Below are 20,127 nucleotides of genomic sequence, written 5' to 3' on the forward strand. Positions count from 1 at the left end.
TCACAAACTCTTATATTTCTAATGTACATAGTGCTGTCTGTTATTGAACCAATGTTTTTGGTGTTACTTAAGAGTTATGCAGACAAAAATCAGGTTTTTTTATGCAAAACATTTAGATGTCTTTATTTGTAGTGTATAATAAAAGGTGCTTTTGAATATATACAGGTAGATAGACATTTCATAGATTTCAGGAGGACTTTTTAGTGTTTGCTAGTTCTGCTGTCTTTAGCCCGGAAGCATGCACGAGTCTTAAGTGTGTGTGTGTACTCTTGAGTAATATTTGATTTCCTCATTGGACTGGTGCCACAACTGTGCTCTGTGCATGTTCGGATGTGTGTCTGGTTCATTCTACGTTCTGGTGTCAACACCAATCACCAGTGAGGTGTTGGTGGCGGCAGCAGCTGAACCTTCCCGTCCTGTGCCAGCGCTGGCTGCAGAACATCGATTCTCGCTGGCTCTGAGCTCTCGTGATTGGACACGGAGAGAGTCGACAGGTTTTGTGTTGGCGAAACTTGTTGGCTTTTGTTTGGGTTATTTTATGACTCTGTCTCGCACACGTTTTCCTCAGTCTGGTACCATAGCAACAGTTTCATTGGCATGTTAAGTTCTCACGCTTTGTCTTGTGTAACTTCAGTGCAAGTGTGTTGCAGTGTCCCAAGTTACGCTTTAAATCTGACTTTAAGTTCAATCTTGTCAGTGTTAGATAAGAGTCGAACCTTTGGACCTTATGAGGGTTCAAGGTGCTTTTTCTGAAACTTTTTGTTCATTCAGTCGATCTCTAAATCAGATTTGCCATATCTAACATTGGCTTTTTTCACTGACCATCAATATCATTGAATTATGATGTTATAATTTGAAAATGTTAATTGAAAATGGTGTAGTTTAACTCAGGTTTTGCCATCTGTGCTGGAGCTCAACTGCACTAATTCAACATCTGATTTACCTTTATGATTATATGAGCAAAACGGCTAATCTCAATATCATAAAGACAAAGAAGCTAGTCTGTTAGCTACTGTACATCTGTGATTGACAATAGTCTCTCTATGTGGCTGGTTTACTTCAGATTAACAGGAACCTCTCAACCTTTAGATACAGTTCAGCCAGTGTTGATTTGGCGACTCGTTCACTCATGTTTACTGGATTCTGAAACAACTCGTCATATCAAAACAGGGATTTTGCCATATTCCTAACCGACAGGTGCTACACCCAAGCTAGGTTACCATTGTGTGTTAAACTGTTACTGATATTATTTAAATGTTTTTATATATATATAGTCAGCTTGATTTCTACTTCTCTGTACAGGTTCTCCTAAACACTGTGCTACTTCTGTGCCATGTTGTGTTGACGTCAATAAAGTTCATGACACGATGAGCAACTCTTAAATACAGCTTGGACACTTCTGTGTAAGTGCACACACAAAAAAAGCAACGCTGTTTGGAGACAGTGAGCTCTGCAGTGCTAAAGTTCTGATTCTGTGCCATGTCGTTGTGATGCAGTTTACGAACTTGCAGCACAGGCCCATAACTTATTGTGCTTTGTCAATCGGGTCCGAGCGGTTCTCTTTACAGGTGCTCTGTGAGAAATGTCACTGCAAGAATGGCCCAATAGCACCACTAATGTGATGCTTTGTAGATGAAGTGCAGTGCAGTGCACATAAATCCCCCGGGTCCCTCTGGCCTTGTTGTACTCCAGCTGAGATAATAGGGACCGCCTTGTTGTCTTTGACTGCCAGTCACATCTGTTGGAACAACTTGAAAAGTGTTGCATTTGTTCATGCACATCCGAGGCAAGACACGCTTTCCCTTTGCAGCCCTGAGGCTTCTTTGTGGTCACACACTGGTGCTAAAAAGACAAAAAATCAAAAACACCTGAACGGACAAAGTAAGCCACGACAATAGAAGTTCACATTGTTTTGTGGAAGCCTATGTAAAATGTGTGCAGTGAAAACCATTGTAAAAAGAGCAAGACTGGATTTGACCAAAGTCGGCTGGACTTTGCTACAAACTGGTGTTCTTTGCAACAGTAGAAACTGTTAATGGTCTAAAAATGCTAATCATTTGTGAGATTTAGAGTTACCCTGGTATGTTAGCTCAGAACTGTAGGAGGTTACAAGACTGTTACCTCTCTATCAGAGGTTTTTAAAGTGCTTTACACTGGGGAAGTGCGTTGGTTAAATTTGGTGTTTGACTTTGCTAAGTGACATTTAGAGGGTAGGTTTTCACTCAGGAAACAGATCTATAAAGAGCTGCTCCATCCAACACTGTTTGCCTGATTCTGAGGTGTCATTTAGGCTAATGAGCGACTGATTGATTTTCCAGTTAGCATCTAATGAGCATATCTCTGGAGGCGGTACTTCAGATTTGGCCAATCAGGTCTCATTATCATCACCCTGACAGTGCTGGAACGTGCTTGTTTTAGGTACACCATAGTTCCCTTGCAGCTGGATTGCCACACTTTAACTTCTTCACAGATCACACCAAACAATCAGTGGTTCTCTAAATGGTGCTCGAACCCATGTTGTCTTCTATATAGCCATATTTATCTTTGACTTAACTGTTTCAGGGCTTTCCAAGTCTAGTTTGTCCTTTTCTAAATCATATTTCTACAAATTGTTGTTTATCAGGGTTAATTATCTGTGTATAATATACAATTTGTTTGTCGATTCAGTGAATTATTGCGAGATTACAAAGAGGCTCAGGTGTTTTTTTTAAGGCAAAAAGGAGTAGCAGGACAGCCTGGAGAACGGGAAAGAAGACGAGGGAGGGGGCGTGGAGGAGAGAGAGATTATCTGGAAGAAGAGAGCGAGTGTGTTGGAGAGGGAGAGAGAGCTGGAGAGGCAGAAGCTGGAGGAGGAGAGGAGGAACGCTGTGGAATACACGGTGTGGAGGTTGAGGGAGGGATTCCAGGAGAGGAAGGATAGAGAGGAGGATAGACTCAAAGAGACGAGCGCAGAGGGCGCAAAAGCAGAGCCTGAGGTGATCTGGAAAAAACGAGAGGAAGAGGAGGAGAAAGATAAGGATAGAGCTCGGCTTGGCGACAGAGGTCCCAAAATCATCTGGAGAAGGAGGGAAAGGGATTGACGGGAAAAGATGGGTATGTGTCAGCGCTAAGCGCTCTTAGATGTGACAGGAAGTGAGGTGGCAGTTTTAGACTTGCTGTATAAGTAAACCTTCATGTAATCTAGGTGCTGTATAGCACACATCAGGGGTCTTCAAACTTTTTAGGCCCTCTATAATTGTATGGAGTTAAGTGTTTAATTTAAGCCTGGCCTATAATAACGTGTATAGTTTCATATTAATATACCTTGATTATTGAAACCCATAAAAATCATCATTATTAAGGTACAGAGTAAATCAACTTGTATAGTACTTTATAGATTTACTTAATACATTTTAATGTTGAAAGAAAAATGAAACATTTAACTGCACTTTAGCTTAATATTGTATGCATATTTGAATTTTTTTCACTAAAATAGGATTGTTTCAAATCACACTGTAGTTAGCGGACATCTTAGGGGTCACGGACCTGCTGTAGAAGATCCCTGGTGTAGCCTACATCTTTTTAACACCTGGACTAAATTAAGTCTTTAAACCAAACAAAGAGGATTATGTTGATCGGTGCCGGTCTAATCGTCAGTGAGCGAAGCAGTTTGAATCATCATTAAATGATCCACATTCGCTGGATCAGTACTTTAGCATTTTCCATCCATCTCTTCCCGCTCTCTTCCTCTCACTCTATCGATCGGTCTGTCTGACGGAAGCCTCCTCTCTCAAAGTCTCAGCTGCAGCTAATAGGCTTTTTATGGGACTCTGTCAGACAAGAGTGTGTAAAGTGGAGCCCAGCACATGCAAAGACAATGAACACACACATAAACACAATTGCATGCATATAAAACACAACATCTTTTGAGATGGATTGTGTCTACGACACTTTTATAAATATACCAATAACTTCATGACAATCATACTAGATTTAGTGATTCATAGTGTCCTAAGAAGCTCTATGCAGACTTGAGATCTGATGCAAAACCTTCTACACGCTGTGTATGGCAACAGCAGAAAACTTTTCTTTATGCATCATTCGTCTTTTCACATCCTGTTTTTGATACTTTCCGGACTAAACTCTCTGGTGCGATGATGAAGGAATCAGTGGATGCAGAGAAAAAGAGGACTATAAAAGACAAGGGAAGACAAGTTATTGATTGCGATAGAGCAACGTAGAAAGACATTTGAAGACGTTTAGTGGACACTGAGACGGCTGAGACATCATGGAGCTCGTCCCCAAAACCAAATACACGCCCTTCAGGAGCGACTCCTTCAGCTCAACAGACGAGACGGCGTCCAATCCCTCCCTCCCTTCTTCTGCTCCTCTCACTCCTCTCACCCCTCCTGGCATCCCTCCTTCTCTCTCCTCGTCCTCCCTCACCCCCATCCTCCCTCCTTCGTCTCCACGGCAGGCTGAGAACAGCCCCACCACCCTCTGCTCCTTCTTCCCCAAGATGGGAGCCCTGCGGCTGGGCGTGTCTTCCACTCTGCTCCCAGGCCTGAAGGCCTCCAGCAGGCCGGCGAGCATGCCAGGCGGTCAGGGAGGTTTGGGAGAGTCTCCGGAAGACACTAGGACCTCCGCCGCCAGCTCTTCTCTTCTTCCTCCTCTTCCTCTCCTTTCTCTAACAGCCCCATCTCCTCCTCCTCGTCCCCCACAGGATATGAACAGGCTGGGCGGGGCCTCGCGGAGGGCCCGTGTGGAAGGGGGCCAGCTCGGCGGAGACGAGTGGACACGGCACGGCTCCTTTGTCAACAAGCCCACCCGAGGTTGGCTGCACTCGGACAATGTGGTCAGCACCAGTGGGGTCTCTTACTCTGTCAGGGTAAGATGCATGTATGGGTCTTGGGTTGGGTTTCCCTTTTTTCCCTTTTTCTATTGATTTAATTAGTGGTGAATACTATACTAGAACAAACTTAAGTATTAATCTTTGCCGTATAATTCATAACAAACTGTTTGTGCTACGGAGACAATGTTTACCTCAAAAGCAACTTGAGGAGAGGTGTAGTGTCGCAGGTGGTTGATTATGAAACGGACAAAGAAATATCATAGACTTACGCTGAACAAGAGACCTGAGTCACATCTGGGGTACAGGATATCATAGGCTACATTCACACTGCAAGTGCTTAATTTTGATTAAAGTTAATATTTAAGTGTGAACTGGTCACAGCCCCGAACAGACCCACACAAAAGAACAGTAAAAAGATTGCACACAGCATGTAAGTCATAAGTAATATGTAAGTAATCATGGAAGCAGGCTACCAAAGTCAGTGTTAGAGGGCGATTTCAGACACAGCCCAGAACATCCTAATATCATGGTGGTGAGATTTGCATAGGCAAACAGTGGTTATATTTTCTTTTTATCTCTAATTTATGCTCTAATTTTCTCATATTGTTATACTATTACTATTGTACTGTTAAAATCAATTCCTCCTAATGATGATAATAATAATAATAACAACAACAACAACAACAACAACATTAATTTATTAAAACAAATATGAATGTAAAGTGGACTGAGATCAATTAATAGAAAATCATACAAATGAATAATTTAAAAAAAATAAAGTGAAATCATTTGTATTTATTTAACTTATTGTAAACTTTTTGGTCAAAGAAAGAAGCCTAACTTGGTTCTTTTAATGATCATACAGAAATGTAAAAATCTTTGAAGAGTTTGGGCAAAACATTAATTTAAAGACAAAGGGCATTGTCTTTAAGATTGTAGTTTTTGCAATTTCTCTGTGGAAATGTATTATTATTATTAATATTTTGCCTCGATGTCTAAACAGCAATGTTTTTTTTAATAATGCTAATTTTGACAAAGGTTGGTTAACAGCTTGTAGTTCTTTTGCTTTTCAATTCTCTCAGTGAAACAGACTGTTTAATATGCTTAATGTATTGTTTTCTTTAATGTGTGGCATTTTCAGATGAATCCAAGTCTATGGGCAGGAACTACATTGAGAACTTCTTTATTTGATTAGTGCTTCATAATTAGGGCATCAGTTCTCATAAACCACACACACACACACACACACACACACACACACACACACACACACACACACACACACACACACACACACACACACACACACACACACACACACACACACACACACACACACACACACACACACACACTTAACCACACACACACTTAACCACATGCACTACAGATGTGTTGCCAAGTCAATAATCTAGACACAAGGCAACTGGGCAACACTCAGCTGCATTCTGTGCTTTGAATTGTGGTTGGAGGTATTACACAGTAAGTGCATTTAGTGAAGGTTTTGTCTTTGTCTTTGCTGCAGTATATGGGCTGTGTGGAGGTTCTGCAGTCAATGAGAGCACTGGACTTCAACACCAGAACTCAGGTTACCAGGTAACACACACACACACACACACACACAAACACATTGACTCTCGCCTTGCACTTCCTCTCATATTCTCTCAAATATCCAGTGTATGTATATCCACGGCGTCCCACAGGAGTGATTTAGTCGTACATTCTCCTCATATCCTAATGCACATGTGCACGAACATACACTCTCTCGCACTGGTCCGGATAAAAGCCCCTCCTCTGATGAAAAATTAATGTCCCTCTTTCAAAGAGTGTGACAGAAAGAGAATGCAGGAGATGAAAGCTAAATAATGACATGCACAGCCATTTTCTTATTCTCACAACAATTCGGTTTCTTCCGTTCTCACATTTCTTTGAATAATCTGTATGTATGTATATGGGTACACATATGGAGTGTCATTTAATAGTTTTTAATAGTTGTTATCTGTAGGACCATGAGGCTGCAAAACATTTGCTGTATTAAACCACATTATTTGCTAGTCCACTTTGCAACATGCATTCTACAATTAAATTTTGTGCTTTTGTTTGGGAGAAAGACATCAGGGAAGAAGGGAGGCATTATAATAGCAGCAGCCCTGCTGTGTAACCACAAAGTCTTTTAATAGAATCCTCTGGAACCATCATGGTTTCCTCCCTTTTCTCAGTGTTGGCGTGTGTGTTTGTTAATGGATGTTACACACATTTGCTTCTCAATATTGACAGTAGCAGCTGCTCGATAAACTTTTCATGCATAATCCTCGATTCTCGCTGGAGGGTGAAACGCATTCAAGAAAAAAGCATTAATAGGGTGTGTATTGAGTTATTGTATTTTGGAAGAAGTAACACATTTTTATTTATTTATTTCATATTTTAATTTTAATTTTCACTTAGTTGTAGTTTTATTTGTGGTTATGTAGCCTATATGACAGACTTGCGTTGCACATTTTGCACTTGTCTGTATTTTCCTTTTTGAATCATATTTCAAGCAATTCAAAACCATGGCGAACAGTGCACATCTGAAGTGTCTCAGCTGAAGGAAATAATCCATTATTTATAAGCTTTAATATATCGGCCAAATTTTCTTATTGGGCCAATAACATTAAAAATTAACCTATATCGGCCGATACTGATATGGTAGCTGATATATCGTGCATCCCTATTATAAATCTATACAAATTTTTCTAAATGCATTTTTTTTTTTAAACGGTAAAAACTAATAGCATTAATTTTAAATGCTGCACTTTAGTCATCACAAGGCTACAATTTGATCAAATAAATATGTGTCGTCCGTATTTCAGAGTAAAGCACAGCACTGTATTCACGATTATAAAATGCATTTGGATTATCAATGCATTACCGTCCTCCCTAACTTTCTAATAAGAAGCGCTTATAAACCGGCTGTAGTCATCAGAAGAAAAGTTTTAAGGCATCCCTGCTGTTTCCATCAAAATAAAAGACGTTGAAGAGTATTTGTATACGTTTACATTGTAGAACAAAACGTCAAAGTATCATCAAGTTCTAAAGATGACAGCCTTGTGACCTATTCTGCTTTTATTCTGCTACATTTAAAAAAAAAAAAAAATCACAGTTTGGTTGTTGCATTTTTTTGTGTCAATTAAACAGCTGCTACTTTTTTATTTGGGTGTTGTTTTGACAGATACATTGATCTAAGGTCAGGCTTCAGGCAGTAATTAAATCAGACTGATCATTGATTTAAATAATTCTCTGTCATTTTGTGTTTTTAGTCATATTTTAATGAATATTCATAACTTCAGTTTCTTTTTTGTATATTTCGCTTGTTAAATTTTTATTTTTTAAGTTTTTATTATTCATTTATTTACTACTAATAGTTTTCATCTACGCTATAGTTTTTGTTAACAATAGCGATATTAATAATAAGTAATTATTAATAATAAGTGAAGAACATTGGTGTATTTGTTTGCATGTCTGCCAGCCTGCATGTGTGAGATGACAGGAAGTGGAATGACTGGACCATTTGTCTAATGTAATTGTCCCTCAGCCATATGAAATTTGGGAATGCATGAAAAGGAGTGTGATGGAAACTCTCATCTAACAATCTGATTATGTTCTCCTCACTATATGTAGCCAGCGTGTGTGTGTGTATGTTTATAACTGTATGTTTTGTATTGCAGGGAGGCAATATCAGTGGTGTGTGAGGCAGTACCAGGTGCCAAAGGAGCTCAGCGAAGGAGAAAGGTATTCAGCACTTTATCTTATCTTACTTCCTCAGACACAGACTTTCAGCCTTGCAATATATTCACACTTTTGTTAGTTACAGTCACAGCTCACAAACCTCATAGTGTTCTACGGTCTAACCAGTTTCCAGTAAAAATGCTCACACACACACACACACACACACACACACACACGCACCCACACACGTTTGCTCAAGTGTTGTCTCTAGGCTGGTCAGACTGTGGTATTTCAGAGGTTGTTGTGCTACACCACAATTTGCCTACAGGGTTGTGTTTAAGTGTTATGTGTTAAAGGGTTATGATCAACACAGGCCTGTTTCACACAACATGCATAAATAGTGTGAAAGCGAACAGCGTAACTGTAGCAGACGGCTTGTGTTGTGTTCTACTGCAGCTCTGTACAGAAAATAAAGTGATTTCTGGGTTATCACATTTATTTATTTATTTTTTCACTTTAATAACAGCTGTTCATTTCAAATGGTTATCAGTTGTATGCCACTCAAAGTCTAAACCAGACATTATCATTATGAAATTTAATTTACATGAGGAAGAGGGTCGTATTCATATCCAAATGGTAGTTAATTTACACAAAACTGAAACTAAACCCCAAAGTGGAGTTTTAAACATCTTAAATCTTCTGGATTCAGGCAGATTTACTGAATTGTAAGTGTTTGTTACTGCATGCGGAACTAGTTCATTCTCGTATTTCACATTTCTTTAATTTGTAAAGCCTATATTACAAAAGATTGCATTTTCTATCTGCATTTATTTATATAAGGCATCAAAATACAGTAAAACACGTAATATTGTGAAATATTATTACCCTTAAACTATTTTAATATGTTTTAAAATGCAATTTATTCTTGTGATTTGTAAAACTACCATTTTTATCATTCATTTCTCCAGTCTTCAGTGTCACATGATCCCTCAGAAATTATTCTAATATGCTAATTTGGTTCTCAAGAAACCATTTCCTTTTTTTTGCTGCTTAATATTTCAGTGGAAACAATGATATTTTGTTTTTCAGGATTATTTCATAAATAGAAAGTTCAAAGGAACAGTATTTATTTGAAATAGAAACATTATAAATGTCTTCGTCACTTTTGATCAATTTAATGCACCGTTGCTGAATAAAAGTAAAAAAGTCACATTTTTTTTTAAAAGAACTGTGTGAGGTAAAACAGGCCTTAGACAGACCAAACTATTTAAAATGTTCTTTGTTTCCCATTAAAATCTCTTTTCATAAAATATTTAGTTTTCATCATCTTTGCCATGAAATTTTTAATCTGGTGTGTGGTGTAAATAATGGAGTCTGTTTCTGTCTCTCTCCAGCCCTCCTCTCGTTGTCTCTCCTCCATCTTAGGGAAGAGTAATCTCCAGTTTGCTGGAATGACAATCAACCTCACCGTGTCGACCAGCAGTCTGAACCTACTGGCAGCCGACTGCAAACAGGTTAGACGTCACACAAGCACACAGACATTAATATGGTGCCTTCTTTCCTGTATGAAATTCATTGTTACCCTCATATAATGATAAAAGCGGCCTGCGTCATGCAGACGCTCTCCACAGCAGGACGGGTTGGATTGAATTATGCTATCTCTTTCGAAAATAAATGTTTCTCTGTATGTCTTAAAAGTGAAGTTTGCGATGTTAAAATACTTTCTTATATCCTGGTTGTGCTAGTATGTGCAGAGACAGCTATAAGCAAGCCATTCAAGTAGGTTGATTTCCTTGAAAAGTGTAAACACTAGTTTGGCTCTGTTTGCAAATTGTGAGTGCTAAATAAGAAAGCAAACAATCCTGTCAATCATCCATTGCGCTAAAATACAGGTTTTAAAAAAAAAGAAAAAAAAAAAGATTTTTCTGTGTGGATTGAAAAGAGAAATCCAAGAATGTGGAATAATTATTATTTTTGTTTTATGTACATTTCACTTTTTGCACTTTATCAACGCGCAGTGATACTTTTTGCAAGTGGTCACAGAAGACACATTTGAGACAATGATAAAACAATGATTTGAAATAATCCTGATAAAATAAATAATCTTAGCACAATTCTGGCTAAATTGAGAATCACAATTTTTTTGGGCTAAAAATAGAGATGGCGATTCTCCCATGATTCTGAGTAGTCAACTAAACAAAAAATGTAATTTACTAGAGGTTCTGACAAAATGTTAATTGCTGCAGACTAAATATATAAAAAAAAGTTAAATTAATTTTTAAATATATTTTTTTAAATTTGAATGATTCAATGACTCGTTCATAAAGACTTCACTTGTTTCATTACTGGATGAATCAGCATTTTTGAACAAATCTCTTGATTGATTCAGTGACGTTCATCTTTTTAACTGTCTCTTTTCGGCACATACTGGCGTAACAATGTATTTGATTTGATTTGAGGCATCAAATTGCTTTCAAAAGGTGATTGGTCTATTTTGATCTCTATATCCTAACTATAAACTTTTACAGAAATGACGATACTGTGTGGTTGAACTTTTTGATACCTACACATGACATCTGCTCTCTCTGGGTCAGCAACAGGGCCAACACAGAACTGAATGTTCGCTGTGATCATAAAAGGATTAATAGACACAGGCGAATCGTTGACGTTTAGGGATAAGATCACGTGGGTGTTTGAATCAAGATCGCAATCTTTTAGAAATTAATCGTGCAGCCTTTTTCTTGCCTGACCTTCGGTTATTTTCGATAAGTAACACTAAGTGTTAAAACATTTTTGTTGATTGAAATGAAATGCAAGTATTAGATGAAACATGTAGACTAAATGAGAAGTATTCTGCATTAGGTGTTCCAAGGGGCTAATCTTCATATATTTGTCGACGTTTAACTAACTTAAATAAGTTCAAGTTTATAAGTGTGGTACCCGGAGGCCCAATAGATTATGTAAAGTTGGCGTATTCGGCAGGAGCAGATATCCTCTGGCTTGTTTACTGCTGCACCACAGGACTTTCTTTTCCTCGCTAATAATTCTTCAGTTATACGCCAGTGTGTTTGGCATTAGCGCAGTGAGGTTTATCAGCGTTCGGGCTGCTCAGCAGGCAGCTGACTGGAGCCCAGAATAGGGCCTGGAGTAATTGCCCTGCTGATATGTGTTTATCTTAATGAATCTAAACCATGCAGAATTACTGCACACAACTGCTCTGTTCCTCTATGTTGGACCGCAGTCTCACCACATCGTTTCTCCCCTTGTCTCTGTCCATCCTTTGCTTGTAATATTTGCTCATTCTTCATCTCATTTTCGCACTTTTTTTGTCTTTTTTTTTGTCACATTGTCCTCTTCTCCATCCCTCTCTCCCTACAGATTATCGCCAACCATCACATGCAGTCCATCTCTTTTGCATCAGGAGGAGATCCAGTGAGTCAGACCCCGTCTCTCGATATCTTTCTACTTGTCTTTCTGTCTTTACTAGGGATGTTCATCAGTAGTCGATGACCGTCGTTGTTAATTTCATTGATTAAACTCATCAGCTGTTGATTTAATCAACTGCAGCACAAATCCGTTTAGTAATTAGCCGAGCTGATGGCCATGAAAAGCCAGAGTCCACAACACACACACACTTGGATCGCTTTTAAAAATAAAATGTCTCAATGTAGTCATTGTTCGAGCATTTCTCTTTAAATAACGCTTGCATTCACTGCGAAGACCTTGAAAGTGTATTGTAGGACAGCATGAAGGATGTGTTTTATAAGTAATAAGTAATTATAATTATTTTCAATTGGTTTATTTATGGAATAATAAAGTATAATGTTTTTTTAATAATACATTTAGTTATTTGATTTTTATGTACATATATATATATATATATATATATATATATATATATATATATATATATATATATATATATATATATATATATATATATATATATATATATACATATACATATACATAATTTAAATGAAATGAAATGTTATATGAAAATGTATAATTTAATTCAAAATAATTAATTTAAAATGAATAATTATTTAAGTTAATTATCGATTTAAATAAAATGTTTAATTTAAATTAATATTAAATAAAATTAATTTAATTTAAATTAATATTAAATAAAATTAATTTGTATTTTAAATAGTAGTAGGGGTAGTAGTAGTTTTATTATAATTATTATTTAATGGTTCATTTAAATTATTTACATCTAATCATTTAGTCGGTTATCTGATACATCCCTACATTTCATTTCCTCATTTTCATCTCGCTCAAGGATCTATCAGCTTCAGTCTCATTCTGTCATCCCTCGCTCATTTGTCTTATTCATCTGTCTTGCTGTCTGTTCTTTTTCTCCCACTGTTTCCTCTTCTTCTTCCTGCCCTTTAGTGAATAGACTGCTTCGACTAAGGGTTACTTTCTTCTGCTTATCCCTTTGTTCTGTGTGTCTATTCTCTAATTTCTCTTAATGTCCTCCTGTTCATTCTTTTCTTCTTCTCCATCCTTTTTTTTCCATTTCTCCCTAGGACACAGCAGAGTATGTTGCCTACGTCGCCAAAGACCCCGTCAATCAAAGAGGTAAAAACACTTTCACATTGAATTCTGTCATATCCTTCAGTGAAATGTAAATTACTGCTTTCATGTACAATTTATTTGAAGTGATGTTAAATACTGAATTAATACGTTTTATGTGGCAGTATTTATTAGGGCTTTAATTAAAGGTGCCGTAGAATGGATTATTTTATTATTTTATAATGTTTCCTGGGGTGCCCTTATAATGTTAGTATGTTTTTTAGATCAAAATTTGTTATAATTTAGAAATAAAAGGCATATTTCCTAGCCTGATTTCATCACCTGGTTTGAACACTCTGTTTGAAGGGGCGTGTCTGCTGTGAGACTTCAGTGTTGTTGCCCACTGCTGTGATTGGCTGACATGCTTGCATATGAAATATCTGGCATTACATGTGGAACTATCTGGAAAACTTTTACTATTACAGCTATTATACGTTTTTACTATTACAGCTATCAGGATTAACGAATCATGAGAAGTTTTTTAAGTATTTAGATCTATTCCAGCATTGAGCAGATGACAGCCTGTTGATCGCGTGAATGAAGATCTTATCACTGCAATGCGATTTACTGATGCATAAACAGTGTTGAACGACTTTGAGAGAAAGATTATCTGTCTGAACTTGAACAATTACACATCAGAAATTCACATAACCCACTGGTTCTTCAGAGGCTCGGATGAAGGAGCTAAAAAAATATTTTTGTGTTCATTTGTAGTTACATCCAAACTGAGCAACTGCCATGCTTCGTTCGCTCGTTTGCAAGCCACGATGTCTCTCGAGGAAAAAAAAAAATATCGCGCTGGAGATAACACAGTGTAAATTATCGTTAATAAAATCACTTCTTACCGCTTGCGGGAATATAACGTTAGTTGAAATTGCCCCCTTCGTCCGTTTGAGACGCCGAGAGAAGCCTGGCTGCTTGATATTGTTCCAGGTTAGAAAAACAGTCCGGGGTGAAATGGGCAGAGCAACTTTCTTCGAATTAAACTGTAGCGGTATCCGATTATAGATAGATTATAGATAGATCTGCCATTTTCCCTATGATCCTCGCTTGTTTCTTCACCTGCAGAACTTCTGATGATTCGGCTGTGCAGTTCCGCCTGGCACTGAGCATGGGCTGGCATATGCAAATTTTTAGAGGCGTACATATTAATGATCCCATCGGTTTCGTCACAGTTGGTGTTATGTGGAGATTCGCCTGTTTTTCAGGGGTGTTTTTCAAAAACGAGATTTAAATAAGAAAGAGAAAACTATGGTGTTTGAGACTCACTGTATGTCATGTCCATGTACTGAACTCTTGTTATTTGACTATGCCAAGATAAATTCAATTTTACATTCTAGGGCACCTTTAAAGAAATCGTTTACCCAAAAGATTTGGAATGACATGATGTTTAATTTTTGGGTGAACTCTACCTTTAAGGAATGACTACATGATGTCTTGATTTACAATATCTGATGTTTGATGATCACTTCCTGCCTTGTAGCATGTCATATCCTGGAGTGCTCAGAGGGCTTGGCTCAGGAGGTCATCAGCACCATAGGTCAGGCTTTTGAACTGCGCTTTAAACAGTACCTGAAGAACCCCCCCAAACTGGTTACCCCTCATGATCGGTAAGTGTGTGTGCGCCTGATCAAACACATAGTGCAAACATTTACATTTATGTCAGTGTATTTACATGTTTTTGTGTGTAATTCTGTATGTAAACAAGAGTCTTAAATACACTTAAGAGCCTGAAAAATATGTTGGTATAGACTTGTTGACTATGTACAGTGGTGGACAGAATTAATGGCACCCCTGGTAAATATGATCAAAAATGGCTGTAAAAAATAAATCTGCATTGTTTATCCTTTTGATCTTTCATTCAAAAAATGCGCAAAAATCTAACCTTTCATTGAAGTAAAAGAAGTGGGGGGTAAATCACATTATGAAATAAATGTTTTTCTCCAGAACACGTTGGCCACAATTATTCATACCCCTAGAATTTTTATGAGTAAAATATCTCTGAAGTATATTCCCATTAATATTTACCTTTTTTACCACACCAGGGTGACTAGGAACATGAAATTGTCCAGCTATGATTTCTTGTTTCACAGGAGTTTAAATATGACGAATACACAAAGGCCAAATTCCCTTGCTCATCCATCACAATGAGTAAAACCAAAGAATATAGTTCTGATGTGCAGCAAAAGATTGTTGAGCATCACAAAATAGAAAATGACTGTAAGAAAATAGCTAAAGAATTGAAAATCCCCATTTTGAACATCAGGGCAATAATTAAGAAGTTCCAATCAACTAAAGATGTTACGAATCTGCCAGGAAGAGGGCGTGTGTCTATATTGTCTTAATGGACGGTGAGGAGGATGGTTTAGGTGGCCAAAGAATCTCCAAGGATCATAGATGGAGAATTGCAGAGATTACTTGAGTCTTGGGGGTCAGAAAGCCTAAAACATTTTTTTACATCCCCACATGTTGTTTGGGAGGGTTTCAAGAAAAATCCTCCTCGCTCCTCCAAAAATAGATTGGATGAATGAAACTAAAAAAAGAGCTTTTTGGCAGAAAACCCACCAGATGTGTTTGGTGTAAACAGGGATAAAAAGTACCCCATGCCTACGGTTAAATATACTGCTGGATCTTATATGTTGTGGGCCTATTTTTTTGCTGGAGGTCCTGGACTTCTTGTTCAGATACATGGTATTATGGATTCTAGCAAATACCAACAGATAAAAAATCGAAACCTGTCTGCCTCTGCTAGATATCTTATAATAGGCCGTGGTTGGATCTTCCATCAGGACAATGGTCCAAAACAAAATCAACACAAAAATGGGTAACTGGGCACAAAATGAAGCTTCTGCCATGACCGTCCCAGTCCCCTAAACTGAACCCTATAGAAAATGAGTGGAGTGAACTGAAGTGAAGAAGCACCAACATGAACTTGTGAATCTGAAGGATCTGGAGAGATTCTGTATGGAGGAATGGTCTCTGATCTCTTGTCAGTTATTCTCCAAACTCATCAGGCATTATAGGAGAAGACTCAGATCTGTTATCTTGGCAAAAGGAGATTGCAAAAAGTATTTAATAACAGGGTGCCAATAATTATGGCCAGCTTGTTTTGGAGAAAAACATTTTATAATGTGATTTACCCCCCACTTTCAATTATTTTACTTCAATGAAAGGTTTGATTTTTGCAAATTTTTTGAATGAAAGATCAAAAGGATAAACAATGCAGATTTATTTTTTACAGCCATTTTTTATCATTTACCAGGGGTGCCATTAATTCTGACCACCACTGTATGCTGAAACTCAATGCCATTGTATCTTATTTGCACTGCTTACCCACATCATACACTGTGAAACATCCTAACAAATGAGTATATGTCCAGTTAAAATTACTAAAAATCTGCCAGATATACCAAATGTACTTTATATTCAACATACTATCTATGGAAACAAGTATTAATATCTTATGCAATGTTGTATCTCAAGAACAGTGTTGATATTGCTAACAAAATAAAATAGCCTCTCCCCCGGTTTCACAGACAAGGCTTAAGATAGTCCCAGACTAAAATGCATGTTTGAGCTGTTTTAACTGAAAGCAACTTGCACTGACATATCTTAAAATATATCAGTGCAGTGCCATTGTTTTGTCTTAAGATGCGCATCAGTACTGTTTTTTTTTTTTTTTAAGGCAAGTTTATAAAAGCTACTTAAATGTCCTAATTTAACTATGACCTAAGCCTGGCTTAATCTAAGCCCTGTCTGTGAAACCAGGCCTATAAGTATTAGGTGCAATATTTAAGCTTAAATGAAAATGATATGTTGCATTAACAACTATCTGAAATAAGTTTAAGTTGAGGAACTAAAATTGAACTTAAAAACTAAAACTGAAACAATTAAATGAATGCTTAATAGGAATATTAAAAAAACAAAAATAACAAAAGCACATAACAAAATGACTAATACTTAAAATTTTAAATGAACTAAAAATTTAAAAAGCTTTCAAAATATTATGAATACTGTAATGGTTTATATAATACTAAAATAACACTGCTCAATAAATGATGTGTGTTGTTTTAAGGATTTGTAGAAATTTTGACTAGAAATGTCAAAAAATAAATTTGGTGTGTTTTTGTTGTTCCTTCTACCGGTTGTTCACTGCTGGTTTCATAACAAAGCAATACATCATTTAACATCACTCAAACAGCATGCCCATGTAAATATAATAATACTGTAACTCTCTCTTAGGATGGCTCCTTTCGATGGGTCAGCCTGGGAGGAGGAGGAAGAGGACTTGGCTCCACCCCCAGAGGTTCCGTATTACAATAACTTCCCGGGTAAACAGCCTCCCCCTGGAGGCCTGGTTGATATGAGAAACCGTCCTGGACACAGTACAGGAGCCACGCTGGTGAGACACAATTCTACCAGCATGTGTTAGTCAGTTAGTTTGATTTGATCTCGAGTCTTTTGAACCTGTGCACAAATAAAGTGTTGTTCAGTGACCATTAAATTGCAACAAATGAGTGTCTTTTATGTGTTATGAGTGAATCATTGAGTCATTGAATTGATTCGGTCAATAGAACGTTCTTCGAAACAAATCTAAATTTTGTGAATTTAAAAATCTATGAAGACAGCACGTAAGCATCATAAGCATTTTCATTACAAATGACGTATACAAAAATACAATTATTAATTATTACTATTTAATTTTAAATAATTTAATATAATCTAATGAATGCTATTAGATGATGGTACAGTAAGTCTTCACAGGCTGAAAAGCCACCAAAGCCGTCACACATTTCAAAACTAGAGCTCATCGTCTTCAAAAGAGAGAGACTTCAGTGAACAAGAACTATAGTTAAGTGTATAAACATGATTTAGTGTATAAAAAAGGGATTTTCATTAACTTAAATATTTATTCAAAAACACAGATTCATTCATTAACGAAACACGACTAGTGAATAAATGTGTGTCAACACTCTAATCCGATATGTCTCCACAGCCCTATGGACAGCCCAGCCAGAACGAAATTCACAAGCAGCCTCTACCTCCTCTACCAGGTCAGGTTTACACACACACACACACGCTTCACACTAATAATCCCTGCCCTGTTTCTTCATAGTGCCACATAGTATTTGTCAGTCTTATATTGTCACACTTCCCTACATTTCAATTTCCTCTCATCTGAGACTGTCATTGTGCAGAGTGAGTCAGCGGTTTTTCTGTCACTGTCCATTGCTCTCTGTTGGACGCTGCCCAAACCTATTACACAGCTCCTTTGAGAGGTGGCTTCTGGATCGCCGGCCTTGCTGACAATAGGACTCAGAATGGCACCGCTTAAGCACACTCACCTGAAGGTTAACTCAGTTTAACCTCACTGTTAGCCTCTCTTTCTCTCTCCTTTTCAGTGGGTGTTAAGGAGGGAGGCTTGTTTGATGACCCCTCATACGTCAATGTGGATAAACCCCGCCTCCCAGCGGCAGCAGCAGCCAATGGAAATGCTCACAGAGATGCGTTTGACATGAGTGAGTAACACTTGCTGGATGATATAGTGTAACAAAAAGACGTTTTGCTGATATTTATGTATTTCCTCTAAAATGGCTGTTAAATATTCAAAACATGTTCTCCATACTTTTTCAGTAAATTAACACAAGATATATATCTATCTATCTATATATATCTATATATATCTATATATATCTATATATATCTATATATATATAATTTTATTTATTTTTTTATCATTTCTTTGTATGCATCACTATAACAATAAAATACAGCAAAATATATAAAACATTTTCCACAATTTGATTTCATTTATTTCATAAATTTCATTAATTGAACACAAGGAAGAATGTGTTATTTGTTTATATTGTGTGTGCATCAATATAAGAATATAAGCATAGCAATAAACAGCAGTACATAAAAACATTTCAATACATTACAAATTCCACTTAGGCCCTTTTATTTTGAAATGATGATGCAAACAAATGCTTAAATCATTGTTTTAAATAAATGTAATTATTTCGTACAGTCTGATTTGTCCAAAATAAATCATTTGTTAACCTCACATTGCAGTGCCAAACTTGTACAGTGTAAAACAGTGTGATGTTAGAATGTTACAGCTAGATGCTTAGCAACCGACAACCATTTGAGACTCGTATTTGCGTGCTTTGGACAGTCACGGAAACACAGCGCATTGCATATAAACAGTAAACTCAGTGTTTGAGAGGAAGCATGTAAAATGCTGATAGAAATAAACAATTTAGGGCTTTTCACACTTGAAATAGTTAACCGTGGATCATTCTAAACCCCGGCTAAACAGAATCCTGGGTTATTTTTATAGACTTATTTCAAGTATCACACTGCTCATACTATACCCAAGGTTAAAAGTTAATCCTGGGTATTCATAAACTGCCATTTCACACTGCACATTCCTAAACCCTGGGTTAAAGTCCTTATTTGCAGTGTCAGTGTTACTGACTGGACAAACGCAGCACATGACCTGTTTACATAAAGGCTCTAGCATTGCGCGTCCTCATATTACACGCTGCTGACTGTAATATCAAGTTTCTTCTGAGTGAACTTTTCAAACTATAAAGGTAAGAATGAAACGGTCTCTTCTGCACTCCAACTCTCATGTTTTCTAAATTAAAAGTGTGAAACTCTCCTTTACCTGGGGTTAAAAGCTGTTTTAGAATGACGATAACCCGGGGTTAAGAGCAGTGTGAAAAGCCCTTTTGAGTGAAGACACTTTCATTCTTGCCTTTATAGTCCGAAATGTCCATTCAATATAAACTCGATAGTACAGTCGGCAATAATGCTAGAGCTTTTATGTAAGCAGGTCGCGTGCTGCATTCATCCAAACAATGACACTGACATCGCAAATATGCAAATAAGACTGTTAACCCAGGGTTTAGGAATGTGCAATGTAAAACATCAGCTTATGAATACACAGAATTAATTGTTAACCCTGGGTAAATTAAGAAGCAGGATGACCCAGGATTCCGTTGACC

General features: G+C 37.3%; 1 protein-coding gene across 5 annotated transcripts in view; it reads left to right on the forward strand.

Moving 5' to 3' along the window:
* The window catches only part of shc1 (SHC (Src homology 2 domain containing) transforming protein 1), a 37,755-nt gene that overhangs the window by 14,334 nt on the left and 3,294 nt on the right, over positions 1-20,127 (forward strand). For 2 of the 5 annotated variants that reach the window (XM_084089360.1, XM_084089361.1), the window contains exons 2-11: positions 4,703-4,867; positions 6,357-6,427; positions 8,539-8,602; positions 9,934-10,053; positions 11,918-11,971; positions 13,072-13,123; positions 14,601-14,727; positions 17,360-17,519; positions 18,114-18,171; positions 18,520-18,636. In XM_084089360.1, the coding sequence (XP_083945486.1) occupies positions 4,706-4,867; positions 6,357-6,427; positions 8,539-8,602; positions 9,934-10,053; positions 11,918-11,971; positions 13,072-13,123; positions 14,601-14,727; positions 17,360-17,519; positions 18,114-18,171; positions 18,520-18,636 (985 nt within the window). In that variant the 5' untranslated portion in view covers positions 4,703-4,705. Of the gene's footprint in view, positions 1-4,134; positions 4,868-6,356; positions 6,428-8,538; positions 8,603-9,933; positions 10,054-11,917; positions 11,972-13,071; positions 13,124-14,600; positions 14,728-17,359; positions 17,520-18,113; positions 18,172-18,519; positions 18,637-20,127 lie in introns of those variants that run through there. The other 3 variants (XM_084089358.1, XM_084089359.1, XM_084089362.1) reach the window with 2 other exon arrangements.

Source organism: Abramis brama (genome assembly GCF_963993115.1).
Source record: "Abramis brama genome assembly, chromosome: 17".
In the NCBI taxonomy this organism is placed as follows: Eukaryota; Metazoa; Chordata; class Actinopteri; order Cypriniformes; family Leuciscidae; genus Abramis; species Abramis brama.